This window comes from Lycium barbarum, chromosome 8 (assembly GCF_019175385.1).
Source record: "Lycium barbarum isolate Lr01 chromosome 8, ASM1917538v2, whole genome shotgun sequence".
Classification (NCBI taxonomy): Eukaryota; Viridiplantae; Streptophyta; class Magnoliopsida; order Solanales; family Solanaceae; genus Lycium; species Lycium barbarum.
This window is the reverse complement of record NC_083344.1, coordinates 128,987,598-129,011,597: the sequence shown is the minus strand read 5'-3', so window position 1 is coordinate 129,011,597 and position 24,000 is coordinate 128,987,598. Positions and strand designations below refer to the sequence as shown.

At 34.4% G+C, this 24,000-nt stretch overlaps 1 protein-coding gene across 1 annotated transcript; it reads right to left on the bottom strand.

Moving 5' to 3' along the window:
- Nucleotides 1-1,723: 1,723 nt before the first annotated feature.
- Nucleotides 1,724-15,350, bottom strand: LOC132607366 (uncharacterized). Its single transcript, XM_060321299.1, has 15 exons — nt 14,993-15,350; nt 10,517-10,651; nt 10,350-10,429; nt 10,131-10,214; nt 9,913-10,000; nt 9,661-9,815; nt 7,479-9,489; nt 6,794-7,104; nt 6,301-6,610; nt 6,066-6,221; nt 5,712-5,853; nt 5,399-5,475; nt 4,124-4,263; nt 3,269-3,377; nt 1,724-2,426 (listed from the first exon to the last, which is right to left on the bottom strand). Exons 1-15 carry the CDS (start codon nt 15,185-15,187, stop codon nt 2,229-2,231), a joined length of 4,191 nt encoding a protein of 1,396 aa, XP_060177282.1. The 5' UTR covers nt 15,188-15,350; the 3' UTR covers nt 1,724-2,228.
- Between the last annotated feature and the right edge of the window lie 8,650 nt (nt 15,351-24,000).

Sequence of the window (24,000 nt, the reverse complement as noted above, 5' to 3'; positions counted from 1 at the left end):
TGATTACATAAAATAAGATGGATGCATACTATTGTCTCAATAGGGATATCTACTATATGATCATCGATCAGTGATGTAACTTGTTTTATGGAAATGTTTTTTTCGTGGAACCTAACCATGTAATTTTCTATAACTATACGATAAACAAAAGACAATATTAGTGTTTTACACCAAACCAATGAAGACTTAGACAGATATTGAAACATATATATACACATCACTGAATTACTTAGCCATGGTTAAATAATGTATATTTACTTTACTTTACTTCCTCCGGATAAAAAAAAGTGTCCACTTAGCCTTTTTTTTCTTGGGTCAAAAGAGTGTCCACTTATCAAATATTCAAGAAAGAATTAACCTTAATTTTTTAGATTTGCCCCTATTAAGTGCTATGTGATCAAATCTCAATACATATTTAATTAGGGGTAGTTTAGCCAAATTACCTATTTTTGTCTAGGAGTAGTATTTTATTAAGGGGTGTGCAAATGGCTAAGTGGACACTCTTTTTGATCCGGAGGGAGTAATAAGTTACACACACTAATTGATAAGCACTTACCCTTAATTTATCTTATGTACGTATGACAATTGACAACGGAACTCTTAAAATTTATTATCTTATCAAATAACAAATGTAGTATCAGATATTATTTGTAACTTATTTGCTCATGTAATTCTTAATTAAATATCGCCTTTATGAATTGGTAACTTATTTGCTCATGTAATTCTTAATTAAATATCGCCTTTATGAATTGGATTACTAGCAATCTCTTTTTGTTAGATACGGCAAGTGACAAGTCTACTATTAGTGCATGTACACGCTATATGATTACAGTTAAGCAATATTCATGCAGATCAATTCCTAGCTAGACCGAAAAAAGCTTTAATTAGTTGTACTCTGCAATCAAGGCATCAAAATACATCCAACCGCTAACGGCTAAGCACACAATTTGAATCAGCCAGTTGTCAGCTTTTTAAATTAATGACTTATAATCTCTTCTATTATAAGTATATCTATGGTATGGTCAATTTATTCGTTTAGGTACGTGAAAAAGCCTTGCATTAAATTCCACTCCGCTCATGCAAAATTTTCAGTTTATATCACACTAACAAAATGGACCATGTCCCATCCTACATGACGCATAAGAATTTACTACCTTGTCGGCTTGACCAATTTAAGTCTAGGTGCAAGTTCTTTTTCCTTTTTTCATCGACACACCCCAATTATTTGAAAACAAATTCTGAATAATTTTGTGCATGAAAACTTGACGGATAAAAGGACACAAACTCTCACATGGTATAAACCGGCAGATGATAGTTGGTCCAAGGATAGCAATAATGCACATTTGGGATATACGTGTTACTCAAGGATATCATCATATGCTTGCTGGCTAATGATTATTTTCATGAGTTTGTAAATGATAGTACTTGAGTTCTTTTCAGTTCCAAACATTATTTTCAAATTCACCCTTACTTCTCCAATTAGTAAAATACTTATTAATTAAAATATATTAAAAAAAGATAAAGGATATCGTAATAAATAATCTTACAAATAAAGTTATTAAATATCTTTCTTGAAGAGTGTCCGAATACCTATAACATGAACCGGAGGAATGTTTACTGCTCTGTTGCACTCCAGCCTGAAAATGATTAGAAATCTAAAGGTAGAGGACAAAATATAAAAACAGCAGCAGCATTGTCGAAAGAGTGAAACAGATAAAAGATAAAAAACAAAAGGGGCGACAGTTGCGTGATATTGTATGTGAACAAGAAAAAAGGTCTCAACTATCAAAAAGAATATTGTGGTACAGACATATTTACAATTTACTGAAGCTACCGCAGCGCATCATTTACAGTAAAGAGCCTCAGGAAAAACCCCCCTCTTCCAAACGAAACAAAGGCGTTGTACATAAACTCAAAAATGTCCATACAAAACTGTGTACAGACAATGATCATGAATGAGGCACCCTGCACCTGCAACCCCCACCCCCGTCCACCACCCCACAACCCCACCCCTAAACAAAAGCAGAGTAGCCTCCCATGTAGACAATGTTAGATCCAGCTTTAAAAATCTTCAGGCAATCACAGATCACTTTGGCTTCCAAAGAATGACCTGATGGCATTGGCACTGACATTAGTCTGGACCAAGGCTGCAAAGCCACTTGATTTGGCAGTCAATCAAAGACCAAGTTAACAGCTCTCAAAGCACCAGACAAAGATAAACTTGATATTCAGTTGAGGGCATAATGAACACGTTCTAGCAGTCGCACAACCTGATTAACAGTAATTGGAGCAGGAGATTGCTTTGAATTGAACGTAATCGTGTTTTGTGCGGCAAGAGGCAATGCTAATACAGCTTCTTGTTGCATACTAGTAAGCTCCAGGAACTGAGCAAGCATATCACCATCCAGAGCTTTAGGTGCCTTAGCCTGCAATTTGAAAAAGCCAAAGACGCCACAAGAATGATGAGAGACAGTTTCAGGCGGATTTGTAAACAGTAATATGAAAAACATGTCTCTCTAGTTTCCGCCTTGCACACCTAAAACACTTTGTCAAGGAAAACGAGAACTTATAGACAGCAAGACTCTGGTCACATATTCCTCGGCTCGCATTTCTGCTGCTGCTTCTTTTTGATATGGTAAACCCTACTCCAGCAAACCCCCCGACTTAGCAGTCAACCATGGCCCTTTCCCACTTTATTCCCTTGGTGGCTTAACCCCCCCACCTAGCACATGGTAGGAGGTGTGTGATCCTTTCCACTAGGCTATCAATCACATTGTCCTTGTTCACGTTCTTACTAGGACATTCTATTTTTTGCTCCTTTGACATGAGCACAATGAGTAGCATGTGAATTGTAGCCCTATACTTGAACAAAACAAAATCTTTAAATAGCCAAAGGCTATAGACTCTTTGCTGCTCTTTATTCTTTCTCAAGAGTGTTGAGATATTTCAATTTAACATAATACAAGAGTATCTACATATTCATTTTCACAAAACATTCATCGGGTTTGACTAGAAACCTCACCTTGCAAAACAGGAATTAAATAAGAAGTGAAGAACTTCAAAACAACTTACAACATCAACAACCACTACTACGCCTCGGTCTCAAGCAAGTCGGGATCGGCTATATGAATCCTCATTGACCATGTTACTCCCACAACATTATACGTATAAAAAAATACTAATAATAATAATAATAAAATAAAAGGTACTAGAACATAAAGAAGTACTAGAAGTTCCTTAGATCTATAACAAAAAATATATCCCTTACCACACTTCCACGAGAACGAAATTCAGTATGGTCGTTTCCCAATATAGGAGCAGTCAGTGGATGGATGACAAGCCTAGCCTGTAGTGCTTCTAAGAGATCATATTCCTCCCTGTGAGAAAGTGAATCTCTTCAGAGCTACTTCAACAATTAAGTTTTTGCAGAGAAAATAGATAAAGCCAATTGAAAATACTACATTTTGGCATTCACTTAAACATCCTTCAACATTTGATCCATGTTACAAATAATTATTTTTTAATAACAGATTAGCATATCCCTTTATGGATAAAGCAGAACACCAATATACTTCAAACTACTTATGACCACTTCCTATCCAATTTTCCAATCCCTGTTTCCTCTCCCATTTCTGCAGGACAGCAAGGAGTGGGGTAAGAAGAAAAGAAGACACCAGATACAGTACTTAGAGAGACTAAGAACTCCTAAACAACTGCAAAGCAGGAAAATCCAACTCGGGATGCCCTATACTAGCCATTCAAAAGAATAGTTGAATTCAATCAGTTTGAATCACACAAACAAGAACCAAGAGAAGTCCCAAAACTGGCATTCTAATGCTGCAGTAGAGCCAACATGCCGGGACAGCTATATATGCATACATTAATTCTTTAACAATGAAATCAGACAATTTGCTGATTGATCTGAGGAGCTAAAGCAACCACTTAAATGTGATTATCCGATGATAATCATATTTTAAGTTAGCAGCTCACATACTAGACCAAAAGACTAAAAGATGCATGGGAAATAGAAGGTACAGAGTCGAAGAATGACCAAAGCACATCCGATGAAGATGAAGATGAAGATGAAGATGAACAGTAAATTTGACAGGATGTTTTAAGATACCTAGTAAGAGGAATGAAAATAATTATGCTTCCTAAAAGCGTACTAGCCATGATACTATTTTGTGATAGGTCACCGACGTTGCTGGCAACTTGACAGCCCCTAAGTGCATCATCTGCTGGAAGTTTATAGGAGAATGACCCCTGCAACAGATAATATTTGTCAAATCAATTGAGGCTGCCACCAAAATTGAAGTCAAGGAAATGATGCTGCAGCATTTTTCGTAAATCATCAAAGTTCATATCCCATTCCACCAAACTGTTAACATTCTGTGGGTATAAGCAAAACTCAAAGCAGGTTTCAGAATGACTACATTAAATCATTTACGATTTCTTAAGTCAATATCACTCTTTTTTAAAGCGAAGGTGCTCGAGTATTGATTTAATTTAAACTTAAGAATACATGTGTAAACAACTAAATTCATATTAAATTGATTGGCTTAGAAGAAGTATAAGAATTATCTGAATTGAAGTTGAATACTGTTTAGTTAAATACTTAAATATATAATACAAAATACAATTTTTATAGTAAAAAACGTAAATAAACAATGAAATCAGACAATTTGCTATACGAGAATAGAAAAGATTTTTTCCTCTCCGTCTCCTCAAGCACCAAATTCAGAACTGAGGAAATTGTTCATGTTTGTCCAATCAGAACCTCAACCGCACCATATTTGTTCTTTCTCAGCTCAGAGCATCATCTAAGATAATACATAAATGTTAAGATAGAGGATTCAGTAACTGGTTCAGTGGTTCGTGACCTTGCAATGCAGTAAAAAGCGATTTTTGTCTTTTCAGATCCCTTGAGGTATGAAATATCACCTAACATCGAATTTTCTGGTCTATCACAAATTCCGTGCGTGTTCATGCCTGTGTTGGATTAGTCATCTTCTATGTATCCTATAATATCCATTCTTTCTGCTTTCTGAACCACAAATACCATAAATGTCCATCTTGGCATCCAACCATTATCTCCTATAGGAAAGTGCTCCTACTTTCCTACGACAAATATTATATATGGTTTGTTTATATCATTTATATTACTTCATAAGGAAAACAGCCTCTCTATATCTTCATGGTAGGGGTAAGGTCTGCGAACACTCTTACCTCCTCAGACCCTACTTGTGGGATTACAGTGGGTATGTTGTTGTTGTTGTTGTATATTACTTCATAAGGAAAAACAAAAGCAGCTGCAATATAGGGCTTAAAAACAATCATCTTTGACAAAAATGGTCTAAATCCATCATCCAAAACTGAAAAGCTCCAGCCAAATGCTTACCTTTCGAATTCTTATAGCTATCTCACCCATGTAGAAGGAACATGTTAGAGCTAGATTGCATTCTGTACTGGAATTATCTGCAAAACAAAGCCATTAAAAAAAAAAAAGTAGAGGATTTAAATTAGAAATGGTTAGTAGACGAAGAAAAGTATGAGAAACAAGATGATGAGGATGTGTCATAAGAATCTCAGCTAGTAAAAGTAATAGAAAGGTACCATAAACCAGTAATATGTACAGAGATCCTGATCTTTCTTTTCTTAGCATTTGTATTCTAGAAATCGGATTTCACATAGATATGGTACGTCGAATTTACCTTCCAAGTGATTCAAACATGATAAAATGGCTAGACTCCCCTTTCGATCTGAAACAGCAGCTGTGTCTCCATCTATAAGAGTGCAATCAGCAACTAACCTCTGGACAGGGTCACAGTAAACTTGCTCTAGTTTTCTTGAATCCTGACAGAAGAGCATAGCTTGTAAGGCAACAAAGTTTCCAAATCTACCAATGCAAGGTGGTAAGTATTTTCATGTCCCCTGTAAACATCAACCTAGAAAGAGGATTTCCATATTTCCAGCCACATAATGGAATACAAACAACCAATGCCCAACAAAACACGAACAACCCAGAAACAGAGGTTTTAAAAGTAAAATCAACTCTAGCTACTCACCTCCTGATACGAGTAGAAGAGGATGCCATCGCGACAATCACCAACAGCAATTCTAGTGAAGTGTGCAGTAAGAGTCATGATCATAAAACGTGTTCTCCCTACTGCAAAGCGTCTGACTCTTTGGGAATTATCATTTGGAAAACCACAAACATAAAACTGCAGGGAGAATTATATTTAGTAAGAGGTAATACTAACTTTGCAAGAAAGTCCACAGGTGAGATTTATTTCAACTTACACAATTACCCGCAGAGGCCAAGAAAAAACGATCAAGATAAGGGCAGACTGCAAGCACCATTCCAGGCCAAGTGGTTGAATAACCTAATCTTAAGTGCCATGCTTCACTTTCCTCGAGTTTAATCCCGTCACAGCTGTTATCATCAGGACTGCTACAGAGACTACTGCTAGACAGCTGTTCATATCCACAAATCTCACGGAAAGGTGAAGTCCGTTGAGAAGATGATCCCGCCCTCGAACAAAATGCAATTGATCCACTATCTGAGTTTTGCATTTGCTCGACGCAAAGAACTATTAGACGGCCCTTTGTACTGTCAAAAGTTATCTTTGTTAAAATAAAATAATAACATGCAATTCATGTATACACTTCAGACAAACAAAGATTTACCTAGAAAAGATACATTATTGGGAAAGAAAATAAAATCAATTACAGTAAACACTTTGTAGATATATGGAGGTAAAATGCTATAACCTTTTTAGCAGATGGCACTAACCTTTCAGCTTCACCACTAGGCATTATAGCTGGACCAGAAGAGAGACTAGTTCCAACAACAAGAACTTGTTCGTTTCCGACTTTTACCAACTCCATGCATTTTCCCATTTCCCCAGGCTCAAACTTAAAGGATGATAACACTGATCCACTGAGAGGATCTATGCAACAGACATCAGATGAACATAAATCATCAGTGAGATCAGTCCTTAATACAAGCAACAACCTGCTGTCACTATGATATAGAACCTTTCGAGGAGTGCTGCCAAAATGAAATTTCTGCACATTAAGCCGTTTACTAGGCACCATTTCCACCTGAAACAATAAAAAAGAGATGGATATTTTGTCCGACTATTAAAGGTGAACAAAGACCAAGATCAATATATACAACTACACACTCGACCTCTCTTTGTTTAGTTTTCTTTCTCTATTTAATTTCCTTTTTTGGGGGGGGAGGGATGGGGATGAGATAGGGAAATCATGCAAACAGGATCACTGGCGACATGAATAAAGTGATATTGAACAGCTGCCATCAACCTGAAATGAGGGCAACAAGAAGAAATCCACCCATCATATGGCTTGTACTTGCCTATCCAACATATAATATGTAAATTACAAGTGCAACTAGGGTGGTGAGACATCAATGTTGAGCTTTGTTATCAATAGAATGTGGATTTTTTTTTCCTTACCAAGTGAAGACTGTTTTCCGCAACAAAGATAATTCCCTTGGGACATTCAGTTGAACAGACTGGAGTAACATGTGTGGAAGGTGGAAAAGATATTGAAGTATACGAGAGGCTATGTCTTGCAGTTTGCAATAGCCAGGGCCTATCGCTTAGAGCGATCACATCAGCATCAAGAGAATCATTCAATGGAATCAAAAAAACAGGAGTGATGCCAATCCGACGAACTGCAACTAACTGCAGATAAACAGGAAAACCCTTCGTCTTATCCAATAAACTGGACACTTGCATAGTTTGAGTTCTAAAATTCTGAGAGGCAAAAATTGAGGAACTCGTGCAATTAGCCACACAGGAATTGTCAAAAGTTTGAAGGCCAGGCGAGACTAGTGAGGAAACTGTCGAGATAGAAGGCCACTCAAATCTGAGTAGCATACCATTCCTCAATCCTGAAAGAACATAAAGCCGATCGACGAGTACAAGTCTTACGTCTTGAGGGATGCAGCCACTTATGGTTGTTCCAAGAGTGTTTGTTAAGGTTATAGACCCTACAGCAAGAACACTCACGCCCTTATCAGAAGTAAATGATAGAACTTCTACAGAAGGCTTATGTGTACCAATAACGAAGGTTCTACTGATGTCCAATCCGGCTGGAAGAGAATCCAGAGGAACTCCAATTGTATTACTAGTTCTAGAGATAAAGGATGTTTGCTCAAGCCGTCTTTGGGGGATGGAGATGCAGGAGAGTTCATCTTGCAATTTCACATGTTGCATCTGGTATATTTCAATATGATGTGCTGATATGGTCCTGATGCCAAGAATGAATAAGAAACATGGACTGGAAGTTGCAACAACTATCAAATTAGGCCCAACAGCTCCCAGGCTTATTGTCATGTTATCAGGGGACCACGAGGTGAAAGTTGGTGACGACGAATCAATACCATCTGGATGTGCAGCAGTAATAGGTACACACAGTCTCACAGCAGTCTGGTGGATTTGCACCAGCATACCATCGCCCACAAGACCACATGCCAACGTGCAAACATCAGGTTGGAAACCCATGAAGTCAGTTACATCAGAAAAGCTCACACCAACAGATAGCACCCTGGTCTCTTCAACAAATGACAGTACAAGGAAAGAATGATAAGAATCAGCAAGTTTCATTTTAACTGTCCAAGTTCCAGTAATACCCTGGTATATAGGAGCAGTTTTCAACAATTTCTCTACGCTGATGCCACTGCGTATAACTCGTAAAGATCCTTCAGGTGCCATTCCACAGCATGCAAACATTTGATCATGTTTCTCATCATGGTAATCCACAACCGACATATCCAATATTGGTGCAATATTTTGGATTGGACTTCTATAAACAAGTCTTCCCTCTTCAACTTTTAAGACCATGCCATCACCCATCTCAACAATAACCGCCAAAAATCCACCTCTCACCCACAAAAGTGCCTTGGCTGGTAGAGTCTTGTAAAGACAATCAGACAGAGATATTTTCACGCCATCAGGATCAAATAGAAAATCGATCAAGAAAAGCTCTCCAGAATCAGCACAAAATATCATCCTAGGATTGTTCTCATTTTCAGGATTCCAACTCCATGAGCAGGCGAAATTTGAACCCGGCTTTACACTGCTATCATCATCAATGTTCATTGGGTCATTTTTATTCAAGTCGCTAAGCTCAAGCAATGCAGATGCAGCAACGCTATATATACCTTCTTCGTCAATAATATCGGGAATTCTAATAGTCTCTTCTACAAAATTCTGCTCCTCAACTGAAGGAGATGTAAAATTTAAACTTATTCGATAAGGAAAACAAGGGTTATAAGGATCTTTGAAGTCCATCACAATAGCATCCCCAGCACGAAATACTAACATAAGTCCATAAGATTGAGGAACTTCTACGATATGATGTGCTAGTGGTCCAGGTTCAGAATACTGATATATTACATGGAGCGAATGCTCCTTCGTATTCCACTCTATCAACATGATCTCACTCCTATATGATCTCCTCCTGCAGGGCCGATTTGAAACACCGTATCAATACTAGCAAACCAGAAATTAGACGATGACGATTTGTTATACGCAACTATAAAGGAACAAACCCACTTTGCATCACAAAGACATTTTGACAATTGCAAATCTGACAATTACTTAGGTTTGCAAACTTCATCCATCATCCTACCTATTCAGAAGAACGGCCAATACAGGATTGTAATCCTTATTTTGTTGACGAACATCTTTTGAGATAAAGCACATGCTCCATATGGTACCACTGAAACTGGTGAAACCACTGGCAGTCTCGATCTTCCCTTGATTGTCAGTGGGACAAAAGATTCTCTAGTATCATTATTAAAAACATCAGTAGAATAGAATAGCTATTCAAGTGATTAAGTTGCATACATATCTAGCAGGACATGTGTGCAAAAATATTAACCTTATCAATTATATCACTGCCAGCTGAAGCAGAGCGGGAGAAAAGAGCCAATCTGTCTTCATAAGCACTAGCAGCAATGAAACAGCCACTGCAAAGAGCAGAGTGAGATATTACCAACATGGACATCTAGAATCTCTAAGTAGTAGCCTAGGGTGACTGATTTCAATTGTTGCCGACCATTTAATTGGTTTCATCTGTCCATCAATAATACAACTTACTTGGACGCAATAGCTAACATCCTTCCAATTTGATCTCTCGGATTTCCAGGAGATGAAAGTTGAACATGTGTTACAGCAAAAAACCTATGTGAACAATGCATAGGTAAGCCTTAATGAGAAAGATGACTGTCTTAGCTAAATTAAGATTTAAAACAATAACTGCTCATATTATGTGAAACAAAAATAAAAGAAAAAAAATGCAGTTGAAAAACAATTAACCTGTGCATTCCATTGCAGAATCTGAGAACTGACAGCTTCCCTGAATCTGAAATAACAACCAAGAGATCCTTGCCCAGAAGCTATTTAAAAGAAAAAGTGAAAGGAAAATGCTATGAGTATAAAACCTTAGATATATAAGATTAGTCGGAAGAAACAATCTAAGACACCTGTGGGCTTCCAGCACGAAACTTCTCATTCCAGGGCAAGACGGCTATATCTTTTATTATGCCAAATACAGGCTGCTCACAAACAGATTGCACAATTCCATCTTCATCTATAATCACCAGCTCTATAGATGTTTCCTGCATCAAAAGCCAATGTCATATCACAGACTGAAACTTGCTAATTAAAACTGTAAACCAAGTAGATAACATTTCAACAACATGTTGAAGCCCATACGCACGGAATCAATCATTAAGCACGCAGCATACTCTGTGCTACATAAGCATACGATACTATAACTCATGCATCTAGAGATCAAGAGACATGCAAGAGCTACTAAAAAACTATTTTAAAAATAAAATAAAATGCAGTGAATGACAAATATAATGCCTATCTGTCCCCTTTAGCCAGAAAATACACACCAAAGAAGCGAGTAATAATAGGAAAAGTGCCTCTTGCAGTTAAGCAGCAGAAAAACAGCTGCATGTAGGAATGACTTGTCATGAATATACACAGGCCAGTCCCAGTATCTGCAACAAGCTATTGGTATAAAAGGTTCTTCGTTCAGTAGCTATCGGCATTAAAATTTGACCAGGCCACACAACCCTTTAATATAAGAAATTGTTTAGCCTTCAAGTAAAAGAATAAAGAGATTGGTACTTCGGCAATCAAGTTGATCTGGAGATATTGGGTTTTCTGGAGTATTAACAAACATTCTTGAAAGAAGAACTCATAGTGTATGCATTTGTGCAACATCTTGGGTAAAAGATGTGCAATAGCTAGCACAGGCATATGTTAAACAACTTATGGAGTATGTTTAGAGATACAGATTTAGAACATCATTCTAGAGAATCTAAAATAGCTAGTAAAAGCAGAAGTAGCAACTCAATTTCTTGCCACAATAACCGTAGATACTTTGATAAGATTAGTATGACACATTTCAACTAGTAAATCTATTTCAAGAAATCTTATTTAAAAATAAAAAAGAATCTATTTGAAGAGATGACGAAGCTGATCTCCACCCCAAGCTGAGAAGATGGGTATATGTAGGAATATGGTCTAGGACTCCCATAGCGAGTAACATGTTAAATTTTTCTCCTCTAATTACTGTACAAAACTGCCATTTCAAACAAATAGAAATCTATGTTTCTGCCCAGATTTGAGTACTTAATACAACCTAAACATAGACCTAGAAAAAATAAGGCAAAAGCATCTAATATGGGTATCGATCTAGAAGCCAAATTCGTCAACACGTCCTAAGATTCAGAGATACAAATAGAAGCAGGGTAAAAGGATGAATGGTGGCTGAATATTATAACTTCTACAACATAGAATTCTGAAATGTAACTACGATAGTGTAATTAATTAAACTATAATAATATTCCCCATGTGAGCTATTATGTTTTTTCCAATTGTGTTACAGATGAGCCTTATTAATGGAGGTACAACATTTTTTTAATAACCTAATCGATTGCCAATAATTCTGAGATGAAAAAGAAGCAAAATGTAATATACTGAAAAATAGATCAGCATGATCAGATAATAAGAGGATGAAAAATACAAGTAGAACAACTGCCATCAAATATATTTCTTCAACCTCCCACCCACCACCCAAAAAAAGGCTTTTTAGCAAGTGAACAAGAATTAATAGAAAAGGCAAATGCCTATAGACCATATCCAGCTTGGTTATTGATAAAGTGAATGGATCTCACACATGATTCAAGCTTTTGATGGCAAGCTCAACCTGTGGACAATTTTCATTCCGCATTCCCATTAGCCAATAGCGAAAACAAAAGTTCGTATAACCATCATGCAATTAACTGGTGTTACCTGATAGGAATATGAAAACAGAAGTGCCATATCTCAAGAAATATATGGCCGTCTACTCTCCAGCGCGGCTAAAAACATATTTTGGTCGGTATACTATTATCCAGACAATTTGGAATCACACCTTCCACTAGTACTAATTCTCTAAACGATGGAAAGTTCAATTTCCATTTGCTTCAAGGTACAAGAGCATGTATGCTCAAGAAGAAATTAAGCCTTCAATATGCAGTGAGGTCAGGTTAAAGTCAGGGGATCAGATCAGTTCAATATGACCTTTGATTGTATAGATTTCTCTTCCTATTACTGGAATCGGCTAGTGGTGGCTGGTGAGTATGCAGATAGCAACCTGGAAGTCCCTCTAGTTACTAATGGAACTGAGTTGTCTGTTGAGAAGGGTAGATAGACTATTAAACATTTTGAGATAGTTCCATATTTTGGAAAAAGCTAATTTCTAATAGGTGTACAGGCCAAAAATCATAGTGGGAGTAGGCCAGTTTTATTTTTGGACCAAAACACTTGACCAACAAAAATTTCATCAAGTGAAGGACACAAACAGAAAGCTTGGTATTATTGAAAACCAGGGACACTTAGTGAAATTGTCAAAACCCTCCTCTATGATAGAAATTTTGGCAAACCGGCACCACTAGGTTACATAAAACAGGATAAAACACTATGCGTGGGGTTCGGGATGGAATGGACCACATTGGTCTTATGTACAAAACGTTACCTTGCATTTCTGCAAGTGGTTGTTCCCGCAATTAAGAAAAAGTACTTCTTCTAGAGATTGAATATGTACGTGAAAAGAATAAAGTGGCAACATATTATTACATTAAAAGCTTTATACACAAACTTAACATTGTATTTCTTTTGTCTTGAAACTGTGATAATACAACCTTCTAAATACGGCTATTCTACTTCTTCCCTCTAAATTAATCCACAAAATAACTGGATCATGGTTGAATTTGTATTGACATAAGGATTTAAATCATGACACTTTCCTCTCATAGATACAAACCTGCTCATACCATAAGATATCAACAGTTTCAAACATCAAAAGGAGAAGAGAGTCTCACAAAGAGATTTGTAGGATTCCTAAAACGGGAATAGTGGTGCAGCATTCCCGGTTATTGACCATTGGCGCAACCCACTTGGTTTAAATAGAACATAAGGGGAAAAAGACTGCGGAAAGAGCAACTGGAACCCCAAAAATAGTTGCACGATCAAGATAAAAATAGATCAATCAACTATGATCAATCGCAGAATAATAGTTCTTTTACTTAAGTTAATCCACATCTAAAGAGTAAAGACAGAGCCGACATGGAAGCCTAACCTCCTCTTTGGAATAATCATCCTCACTCCATTACACATTACTTTCAAATATACTAGTTGTCATTCAAATTACATTTATATACATTTCTTTTGAGTCGAGGGTCTATCGGAAACAACCTCTCTACCCAAACAAGGTAGGGGTAAGGTATGTGTACATCCTACCTTCCTTAGTCAAATAATCCTAGGTTTTAGCTTCCCTAAACAGAATCCCAAGTCAGACATATGTTTCTTTTTACATCAATTTTGCTCTGTCCGGGTCAATTTCAATCTAATAATTTCAAATATACCAGTCATCATTCAAATTATATTAAGATATACTAATCTAAACGATTCATAAGAGATCCTATCCAGATTACGCAATCCACTGTAGCACTTTTAAGTCTGCTAAAGTTTTCAATAATACATGAGTAATTTCCTATCATAGCTAATCAAAAAATCATCGTTATTAGCTTCCCGTTGGCCATATGTTTTTTAACATCAATTTTGCTCTCTCCAGGCCAATTTCAAAACAAACAGTTGACTGATAAAAAAAATAAAAAAAAAACATTGAAATTCACATGGTAAACACAATTAACCTGAAAATGAAGTTAAAACCTGGATACCTTGCCAAAAACGACCTAAACTAAGCAATCCAGGGTAATGCCTTTAAGTCGGCTAAACTTTTCAATAATACATGACTAATTCCCTAGCATAGCTAATCAAAAAATCATCGTTATTATCTTCCCGTTGGCCATATGTTTTTTAAAATCACGTTTGCTCTCTCCAGGCCAATTTCAATCCAATAATTTCAAAACAAACAGTCGAATGAAAAAAAAAAAAAAACGAAAAAAGGGGAAAAAAAAACACACACACACATTGAAATTCACATGGTAAACACAATTATCCTGAAAATGAAGTTAAAACCGGGCTACCTTGCCAAATACGATCTAAATTAATCAATCCAGGGTAATGCCTTCAAGTCCGCTAAACTTTTCAATAATATAACAGTAATTCCCCCAGCATAGCTAATCAACAAATCATCGTAATTATCTTCCCTTTGGATGTTTTTTTACATCAATTTTGCTCTCTTCTAGTAATTTCAATCCAATAATTACAAATCACAATAGTCTCAAAGGTAAAAAAAACACACACATTGAAATTCACAAACTTAATCTACAAATGAAGTTAAAACCTTGCTAGTCAAAGAATCATCATTATTACATTAATTTTGCTCTCTTCTAGTCAATTTTCAATCTAATAATTACAAAACATAACAGTCGAAGGAAAAAAAAAAAAAAACACATTAAAATTCAGTAATCTGAAAATGAAGTTAAAAACGGTGTTACCTTGCCAAAAACGACGTCGTAAGAAGTAGAAGAGCGAATACGACCATAAACAACTTGTAAAACAACACTTCCTCTAAGAACAGTTTTAGCCAAATAACACGCGCCACGCGCAGCACCTGATCGTGATTTGCTGCTACAACCGGCTGCTGATGATGATGATGATGACGTCGATGATTCTTCCTCCGAAACCGCCATTAATAATTATTACTTAATTCGATTCACTTTTCTTTAATTAGGGTTTATTATTGCATTAGAGTTGAAGAAGAGAAGCGAAAAGAAGGTTTGTGTCACTGTTAACAACTACTTACCAGTCCTTCATTCTACAATTCCATGTGGACACATCTTTAGATTTTGTTAATCTAATATCTCCTTGTTTTCTTCATTAATTAATTAATCATTCTATTGACAAAAAAAACAAGTGTTATTTTTATGTTTTTTTTTTGAAAAAAATATTGTTCAGGTCTTAATATGTTTTCATTACCACTAGTTAATAAACCAGATAAATTTAATTGAGAGATCCTTAGACTTTGTTAATCTAATTAGGGAAAAGGCGCAAATATACCCAGTTATAAAAGTGGTGTAAATATACCCTACCGTTACATAATAGTAAAAATATACCCTTTTTACTGATTGAATGTATTTAAAAAACATTTAGTTTATTTTTTAATTCAAAAAAATACCACGTGGCTTAAAAAAAAGTCTACCAATTTTTTTTGAGTAGGCATATTTTTCTAAAGTCACATGATAATTTTTTTTGCTGGTGGGTCGGGTTTGGTTCATTTAAACAAAATGGGTAGACTTATTTTTTTTAAAGCCACGAAGATATTTTTTTAAACTAACCAAACCTAACCCATCGGAAAAGAATTTACCATTGGCCTTAGAAAAATATGTTTACTAAAAAAAATGAGTAGACATTTTTTTAATTAAAAATTAAGCTAAATGATTTTTTCAAAAAAATCAGTCAGCGAAAAGGGTATATTTGCACTATTTGTGTAACAGCATAGGTATATTTGCATCATTTTGTAACGGCGAGGGTATATATACACCACTTTTATAATGGGTATATCTATTCTAAGTCGCAAAGTTGAGGGGTATATATTTACACCTTTTCCCATCTAATCATTCCTTGTCTTCTTCGTCAATTAATCATTCTATAAATAAAAATACTTTCTTTTTCACCCGTTATGCGACACTCACATTGAAGCCCGATTATATCCGGGTTCGCATCGCGTAGGGCCCCATTCGGGATAAAAGTGTTACTTTTATGCAATTTTTAAAAGATTTTATATGTTTTCATTACCACTAGTTAATAAACAGGTTAAATTTTTCGAATTTGTATTCAATTTACCATCATCCTCCTATAAATTGAAAAAGAAAATTACTCTTTTTTTTTTAAGAGAAGAGGTCTGAATGTATCTCTAATATTTGCGATTTATTTTATATTTGCCCAAACTTACCCTTTTTCTATGAAAATTCCGTTATTATCTTTATTTTAAATGTCTTTTGTCACTATCAATTTTTCATCAATATACTCAATATAATTTCACAAGTGGAATATGGGATGGAAAAAATAGAATGTACCTATATCTTACCCCTATTTTGTGGGGGTAGTGCGGTTGTTTTCATTAGACATCGACTCGAAAGAAAAGAAATGATTCAAAGCACGACAACAAACAAATATAATAACAAGATACAAAATAGATATAAGTAGGAGTAGTCGCCGGTCATTCATCGAGAAAAGGACCAAAATCATCCATAATGTTTGGGTTTGGATCAAAATCATACATATTCTTTCACATGGTGCACTAATAGTACATTATGTTTGCATAAGTGGTGCACTTTTAGTCACAATCCCAAATAAATTTAACGGAAAAGAACAAAAATGCCCCTGAACTTTTAGAAAAGGTATAAAAATACCCTTTACTCATCTATTTTGCTAAAACTACCCCTCAATTCAACTTTTTGGCTCATTTATTCCCCTTGACTAACGGACAACACTAATTTTTTTTAAAAAAAAAAAAATTAAATTGCACATGACATTTTATTACTGAAAAATTGATTTATTCTTTTAAAAAGAAATCTGAAAAATCATTATTTGTAGAATAAGGAAAAATAATTTTTCAACATCCATTTCTTTAAAAAAACAAATGTAGTAAGCCTTTTATATATATATATATATAAAAAAAAAAAAACAGAATTGGATTTTCATTAAAACATGTGGAATTTTTTTAAGTTTGGAAAAAAAAATTTAACAGGTGGAAACCCCATTTTTTTTTTTAGAAAATTCAATTTTTAAATCTGAAAAACTGATTGTTTTTTTAAGTAAAATGTGCAAAACTAATACTCCATAATTTTCTTCTAGATTTAAAAAAAGATAGTTTTCTGGTTTTTTTTTTTAAACACAGTTTTTCCATAAAAAATTTATTTTTTTCAGATTTTTATAAAAATCCAATTTTTCACATTTTGAAAAGAAAAAAAATTAGTGTTGTCCGTTAGTCAAGGTTTTACTCGTTAAAAAAAAGTTTTCCAAATTTAAAAAAATTCCAAGGTTTCAGATTTCTTTTTAAAAGAATAAATCAATTTTTCAGTAATAAAATGTCATGTGCAATTTAATTTTTTTAAAAAAAAAAAAATTAGTGTTGTCCGTTAGTCAAGGGGAATAAATGAGCCAAAAAGTTGAATTGAGGGGTAGTTTTAGCAAAATAGATGAATAAAGGGTATTTTTATACCTTTTCTAAAAGTTCAGGGGCATTTTTGTTCTTTTCCGTTAAATTTATTTGGGATTGTGACTAAAAGTGCACCACTTATGCAAACATAATGTACTATTAGTGCACCATGTGAATCAATATGTATGATTTTGATCCAAACCCAAACATTATGGATGATTTTGGTCCTTTTCTCGTCATTCATCCATTCCATATTTCCATGTGGCCTTTGCCTGAGGGACCAAATGGAGAGAGAGATCTTTAGATTTTGTTAATCTAATTACTCTTTGTTTTCTTGAGTAACTAATCATTCTATTGATAAAACTTAAAAAGTATTGTTTTTATTTCTCCCTCAGTCTATTTTTACTTGTCATGACTCATATATTGATTTGACACGCGTATTAAGGAGCTAAAAATAGAATGACAGTTTTATTGTATCATCCTAATTATTGCTAAGCAATCTAATGATTGAAATTATAAATCAAACTATTTTAAAAGTTGTGCAGCCACTAACAATAGTTTCAACTCAATAATTAATAGTAAGGGTAAAATATGTATGAAATAATAAATTATTTTTTGATTCTCCAAACTGCACAAGTAAAAATGAATATTTATTACAACAACATGCCCAGTTTGATCCCGCAAGTGGGGGTCTAGAAGGATAGGATGCACACAGACCTTACCCCCTGCCTTTGTGGGGCAGAGAGGTTGTTTAAAAAAATGACATTTATTTTTAATATACAAGACAAACAAAAACAAATGGAGGGAGTAATTTTTAGAGATAAGGCATAACGAACCCTAACTATGACGAAATTGTCAATTACATATATCAAGTTATAAACTATGCAAGGATTCTATTTATCCTGAATTTGATTTTTCCGCATTATTTACACCACTAAACTATGCAAAGGTCCTATTACCCTTGAACTACGTGGGAGTCCTATTACTCTCATGAATTTAATTGTCAAGATTACACCGATATTTATGTTTAACACCGAATTTTGATGTTATTGTACACTTAACAACTACTTACTTACTTACTTACTGGTCATTCATAGCTTCCACATTCCCCTGAGGGACCAAATGGAGAGATCTTTAGATTTTGTTAATCTAATTATAATTACTCATTGTCTTCTCCATCAATTAATTAATCATTCTAAAAGTATTTTTTTATGTAATTTAAAGAAAAATTGTTCAAGTTTTAATTTGTTTTCATTGCGAAATGATCAAAACGGTCCTTAATATATGAGGTTGGACTATTTTAAATCATGTAATCGAAATAGTCTTTAATGTATGTAAAAAATTATCATGTTAATACTTTATATATACTGCGTAATTGAAATAGCCCTTAATGTATGTAAAGTGATCATCTTAGTTCTTCATATATACCACGCAATCAAAATAGTCCGTAATGTATAAAAAAATGACCATTTTAGTCCTAAATCTTAAAAGTGACGCTGCAAGTAATATATATATATATATGTTATGGGTAACCAACCACACACATGAGTGGAGCAAAAATTACCATTTTCCTCCCGCCACTACCGTGTGCACGTGCAAGGTTGCAACAATGAAGTATATATTTTTTTTGCTTTCCTTATAATACAGTTTTCGTTGTTGCAACAAGATAGATATTGAGGGTAAAGATAAGAAATAGTTAAGTGAAATAAATAAAGGAGAGCAAAAAAAACACCATCCTTTTTAATGGAAAAATTGGTTGCAAGCTTTGTTTTTTAAAATCAATAAGCATAAAACTTCTACAATATCAACATCTGACTATTACTATAAGATATTCTAAACTAGATTATGTAATTTTTCTTAGAGTGGCCTGGTACGTACCACCTCCTTATTCTAGCTGTATGCATGTTTCATGCAATATCAGTAACACATACAGTTTGTATGTCTACCTCAAAGGGTGAATCGTACACCCTTTCCATAATATGCAATTTTGGAGGATATGATAAGCTAAAGAAAATATATACTTTTTTCTTTTTCTGAACTTTTATTTTATCCTGCGATTTATAAGGGATACTAGCAAACTATGCCCGTGCGATGCACGGGGCCCAACATGATTAATTAGGTTACTCACTTTAGTTAGTCTTTATGGTTTGCATATTTTGCAAATGATATCGCGATTCTCTTTAGTGAGTCTCTATATTTTGTTTCTTTTCCTCTTATTTTTCCTCTTAATTTCTCAATTGTTGTTAAAATTTGTCTTATTTTGTTTATGTCCACCTTTTTTTATTTAGTAAGTTGACAATTCAAATATTCTACATGTCAAGTTTATAATCACAAGATTCAAAGTATGTTTTATTATATTATACACATTTTAAATTTGGAACCACGAGATTCAAAAGTCTATTTTTATTTCTTAAACTCCGTGTCTAGTCAAACTTAGACACTTAAATTGAGACAGAGGGAGTATATGCCAAATGAAGGAAATGAAAGGACAATTGAGACACTGCGTTAGATCTAATTAACAAAGAAATTTGTAGAATAAACTCACCAAAATTAATAGCAAAACTCTAATTTAAACATGAAAAATTAAAAGAAAATCTCAAATTCCGAGTACCAACTATATGAACCACTAAGCGTCCCAGAGAAAAATCAGATCGAGCGAGTTAAGACCGGATAAGTAGAAGAAAGGCTGAGAGACCACCGGAATACTGAAGAAGAAAGGCATTGCTCCCTTTAGTTAGTCTTCGTGTACTTACTTTAGTTAGTCTTCATGGTTTGTATATTTTGCAAAGGATACCGCAATTCTCCTCAGTGAGTCTCCATATTTTGTTTCTTTTCCTCTTAGTTTTCCCCTTAATTTCTCAATTGTTGTTAAAATTTGTCTTATTTTGGTTATGTCCGCCTCTTTTTATATGTAGTAAGTTGAGAATTCAAATATTTTTAATTTAGAACCACAAGATTCAAAAGTCTATCTTTATTTCTTAAACTTTGTGTCTAATCAAACTTAGACACTTAAATTGAGACAGAGGGACTATATGTCAAATGAAGGAAATGAAAGGACAATCGAGACACTGCAGACTTAAAAAGTAAACACACAAGAGGTAGAATTAATGTTAAACTTCTAAAATGTACACATGTTAGTCCCGCTTAGAGTACAATTTCATGTGCTTTCTATAATAGAGTAATAAAATGAAGTGTAGAAGTAAAGAAATATGATAACGTAAAAGTGGAATACACATGTACAGAGAATAGGCGGCAAACCAAGTAGTAGTACATTGTTAAATGAAGTGAATCCACAATTGAAAAAAAAGGAAAGAAACCAAGTACAATTAAAATAAATCCAAATTTAGTATACAGCTGGGACAACTTTTTGTACAATTTATTAATGTTGTGTGTGCCACTTATATATAATACTTCGAAATTTGCGGCTCACAAAAACTAAAAAATTCATAACCAATGAGTTTTATTTTTGTTAGAAAGTAGGAAATAAAATTGAAGAAGAAAGACTTTGCCATGAAAAGTTATTGTAGTTAAAGAGATATTGCTCGTAAATTTTTAGGTGTTACTGGCAATTTCCTTCGAGATTCAACAAAGCTCCGCTACTCCGGTATGCTACAAATCAACTTACGTTACTTGAGTTGAGGAGTCAGGAGAGTTTATAGCTTTATAAAATTCAAGCAGAGTTTATATTCCTTCTAATTAAGGTTAAATCGAATGCCCTCGCTCTGCAAAGAGATTAAATTTGACTACACTGAACCGACAAGAGCTAAGAACAAAATATTGCATCTGCTACATCGATCACACGTCTAAAGTAGCTACTCCCATTTAAGATTTGAAATTTTGAATAAGTTCTGCGTACGGAAAAGGTATTATGTTTTTTAAAGAAAAAAGCATATGCCGTTTTCGATGACTTCAACATTAGAAAAAGCAAAGAAGATGAGATGTCTTACAAATTTCATAAGTCGGTGCCGGTGGAAATATGGAAATAGCAGGGAATGACAATATATGTCAGTGGATCAGTTGTACTGTGTCAGTCAACTTTTAAGAGTACGTACGGAAATAATAAAGCTCATCTCACGAGTGTAAGTTGGTGACTAGCAGGGAATGACAATATATGTCAGTGGATCAGTTGTACTGTGTCAGTCAACTTTTAAGAGTACGTACGGAAATAATAAAGCTCATCTCACGAGTGTAAGTTGGTGACTAGCAGCTTATGTCAGTACAGCGGATTTAAAATTTTCATCGAGAGATGTCAAAAATAAAAATATAGAGCATGAGATTTGAATTTGGAACTTCAAAGTGAGTTTTGAACGTCCCTAAACCACTCAATCAATTTCTGCTCTTGTGTTTAAGATATTCAAAATCTATATATGTACATAAAAAATAAAAATAAAAACCTTATATATATAATGTAATTTTTTACCGTGGGTGTTCGCTCCGCGGGCCCTAGATCCGCCCCTTCCAGCCATCATGTCCCATGCATTAGTATTGAGTTGGTAAGCCAACGGATCTGTTTTTAAGCATTCACCACTTCAATTAATTCAAATTTTCGTCCTATAAGAGACTCAACTCTAATTAAGTTCAAAATATAATGAAAAAACTTAATATTGTTATTATGATTAAATATTAACCATTGGAAGGGAAACTGTCAGGCGTCAGTTGGCCCATGAACTAATGTTTGGTCCGATCTTGTGTAAATTCAATATTCGTTTCTTATTGTGATATCCTAATTCATGCTATATCGAAGTTGAGCTTCCATTTTATATTGTTCACAGTCTTAAGCACAGATTAAAAGTAAATGGAATATTAACTTAATCTTCTCATAATTTAAATTTTTACACTGTTATAAAAATATTAATATAATCATATCACTTAATAGACAACTACATGTATGTCTTTGGATAAATATTAGATTTGGTAATCTTGTAAAAATAACTAAAATATTGTTACAATTAAACTTCACATGTAGTATCAAAATATTTTTACTGTGTCAATGTACATAACCCCAACTAATGTGTCACATATTCGTCTGAAACTTCCTTATGTAGTCAAGAAGAACGACACCTAGTTGTAAAGTATCTAATCTATTACACTCACTATTTTATGCTATCTGACACTTATTTCTCTTCTCCTCTCGCTTTCCTTCTCCTATAAATACTGTTTTAATTGTTGGACGGAATAGCTAAGGAGGGTCAACATACATTTTTGATTTCTCAATACAATAATTAGTGAGTCTGTGGACTGTGAGCAAGAAAAAAGCATAACACATGCAAAGAGAGAGACAAATGGCCATTGTTTTTCCTTAGTTTTGTTTAGCCCAAAATTCTCCTTCAAATCCCCATATTTTGCGGTCTCTCTCAAATTAGTCTCCATTTCCTCAACCAAAATTATTTTTTTCTCTTTCTTGGTTTTGTTATTTTGCCCTTTCTTTTGTTCTATTCATTCCCATTTGCTTCACAAGATTCAAGCTTTTTCTTTCAAGGTTGGACATTTTTGTATTAGAAAAGGTGAAATGTTTGTACCATTTTTATGTCTTGTTCTATTATGATGTGTGTTACTTAATTTATCATTCTCATAGGTAGGTAAAATGTTGCACTCTCTTAATGCATTTCTTGTTTTATGGTGAATTGTGATATGTGTTAGTACTTAATTTGTCATTTTCATAGGTATTGTGGTTGGTAAAGCTGTGTATCCTTTTCCTTTATTTCTTGTTTTATTGTGAAGAGATTGCGTCTTTAGCATTGCATTGTGTTGCTTTGATGGAATAGTATCATCTGTACATTTTGTAAACTTCTTCTTGATTCACGGTTTTATCATTTTTTTTTTTAAATAAGGTTCCATCATCGTGATGGATGAGTTAGGTTTGACTCCAACCTGTATATTCCAAAAATCATAGTCATGGTATCATATTCAATCTTTTATTTCTGTAATGGATCTTCTGTTGTCTTAAACCTGTCACATTCCTTGAGAAAACGCATATTCTCCATCATTCATGGTGTTCTGCATTTTTTTCAATGACGGTGATGCTCAGGCCAGCTTGCACACCTGGACTATTATACCGGGTACCTGCTGCCTCAGACATGAAATTCTGCATTTTGTTTGCTTATTTTTCAGAAAAGGGGCAATGAATTTTGCTATATTGCTTCTATGTACTTTGGTTGAAATTTCCTGGGATGAATAATTTCTGATTATATATTGGATTAAACAGTTCAGTGCCATATAAAGAAAGTGGTTATTTGTCGAAATGGATCTCAAAATTTTGCATTCCGGACATTATAGTTGCTTACCATGAAATTTTTATTTAGGAACAACTTATTTTTTATCGCGTTATTGAGGCATTCATGT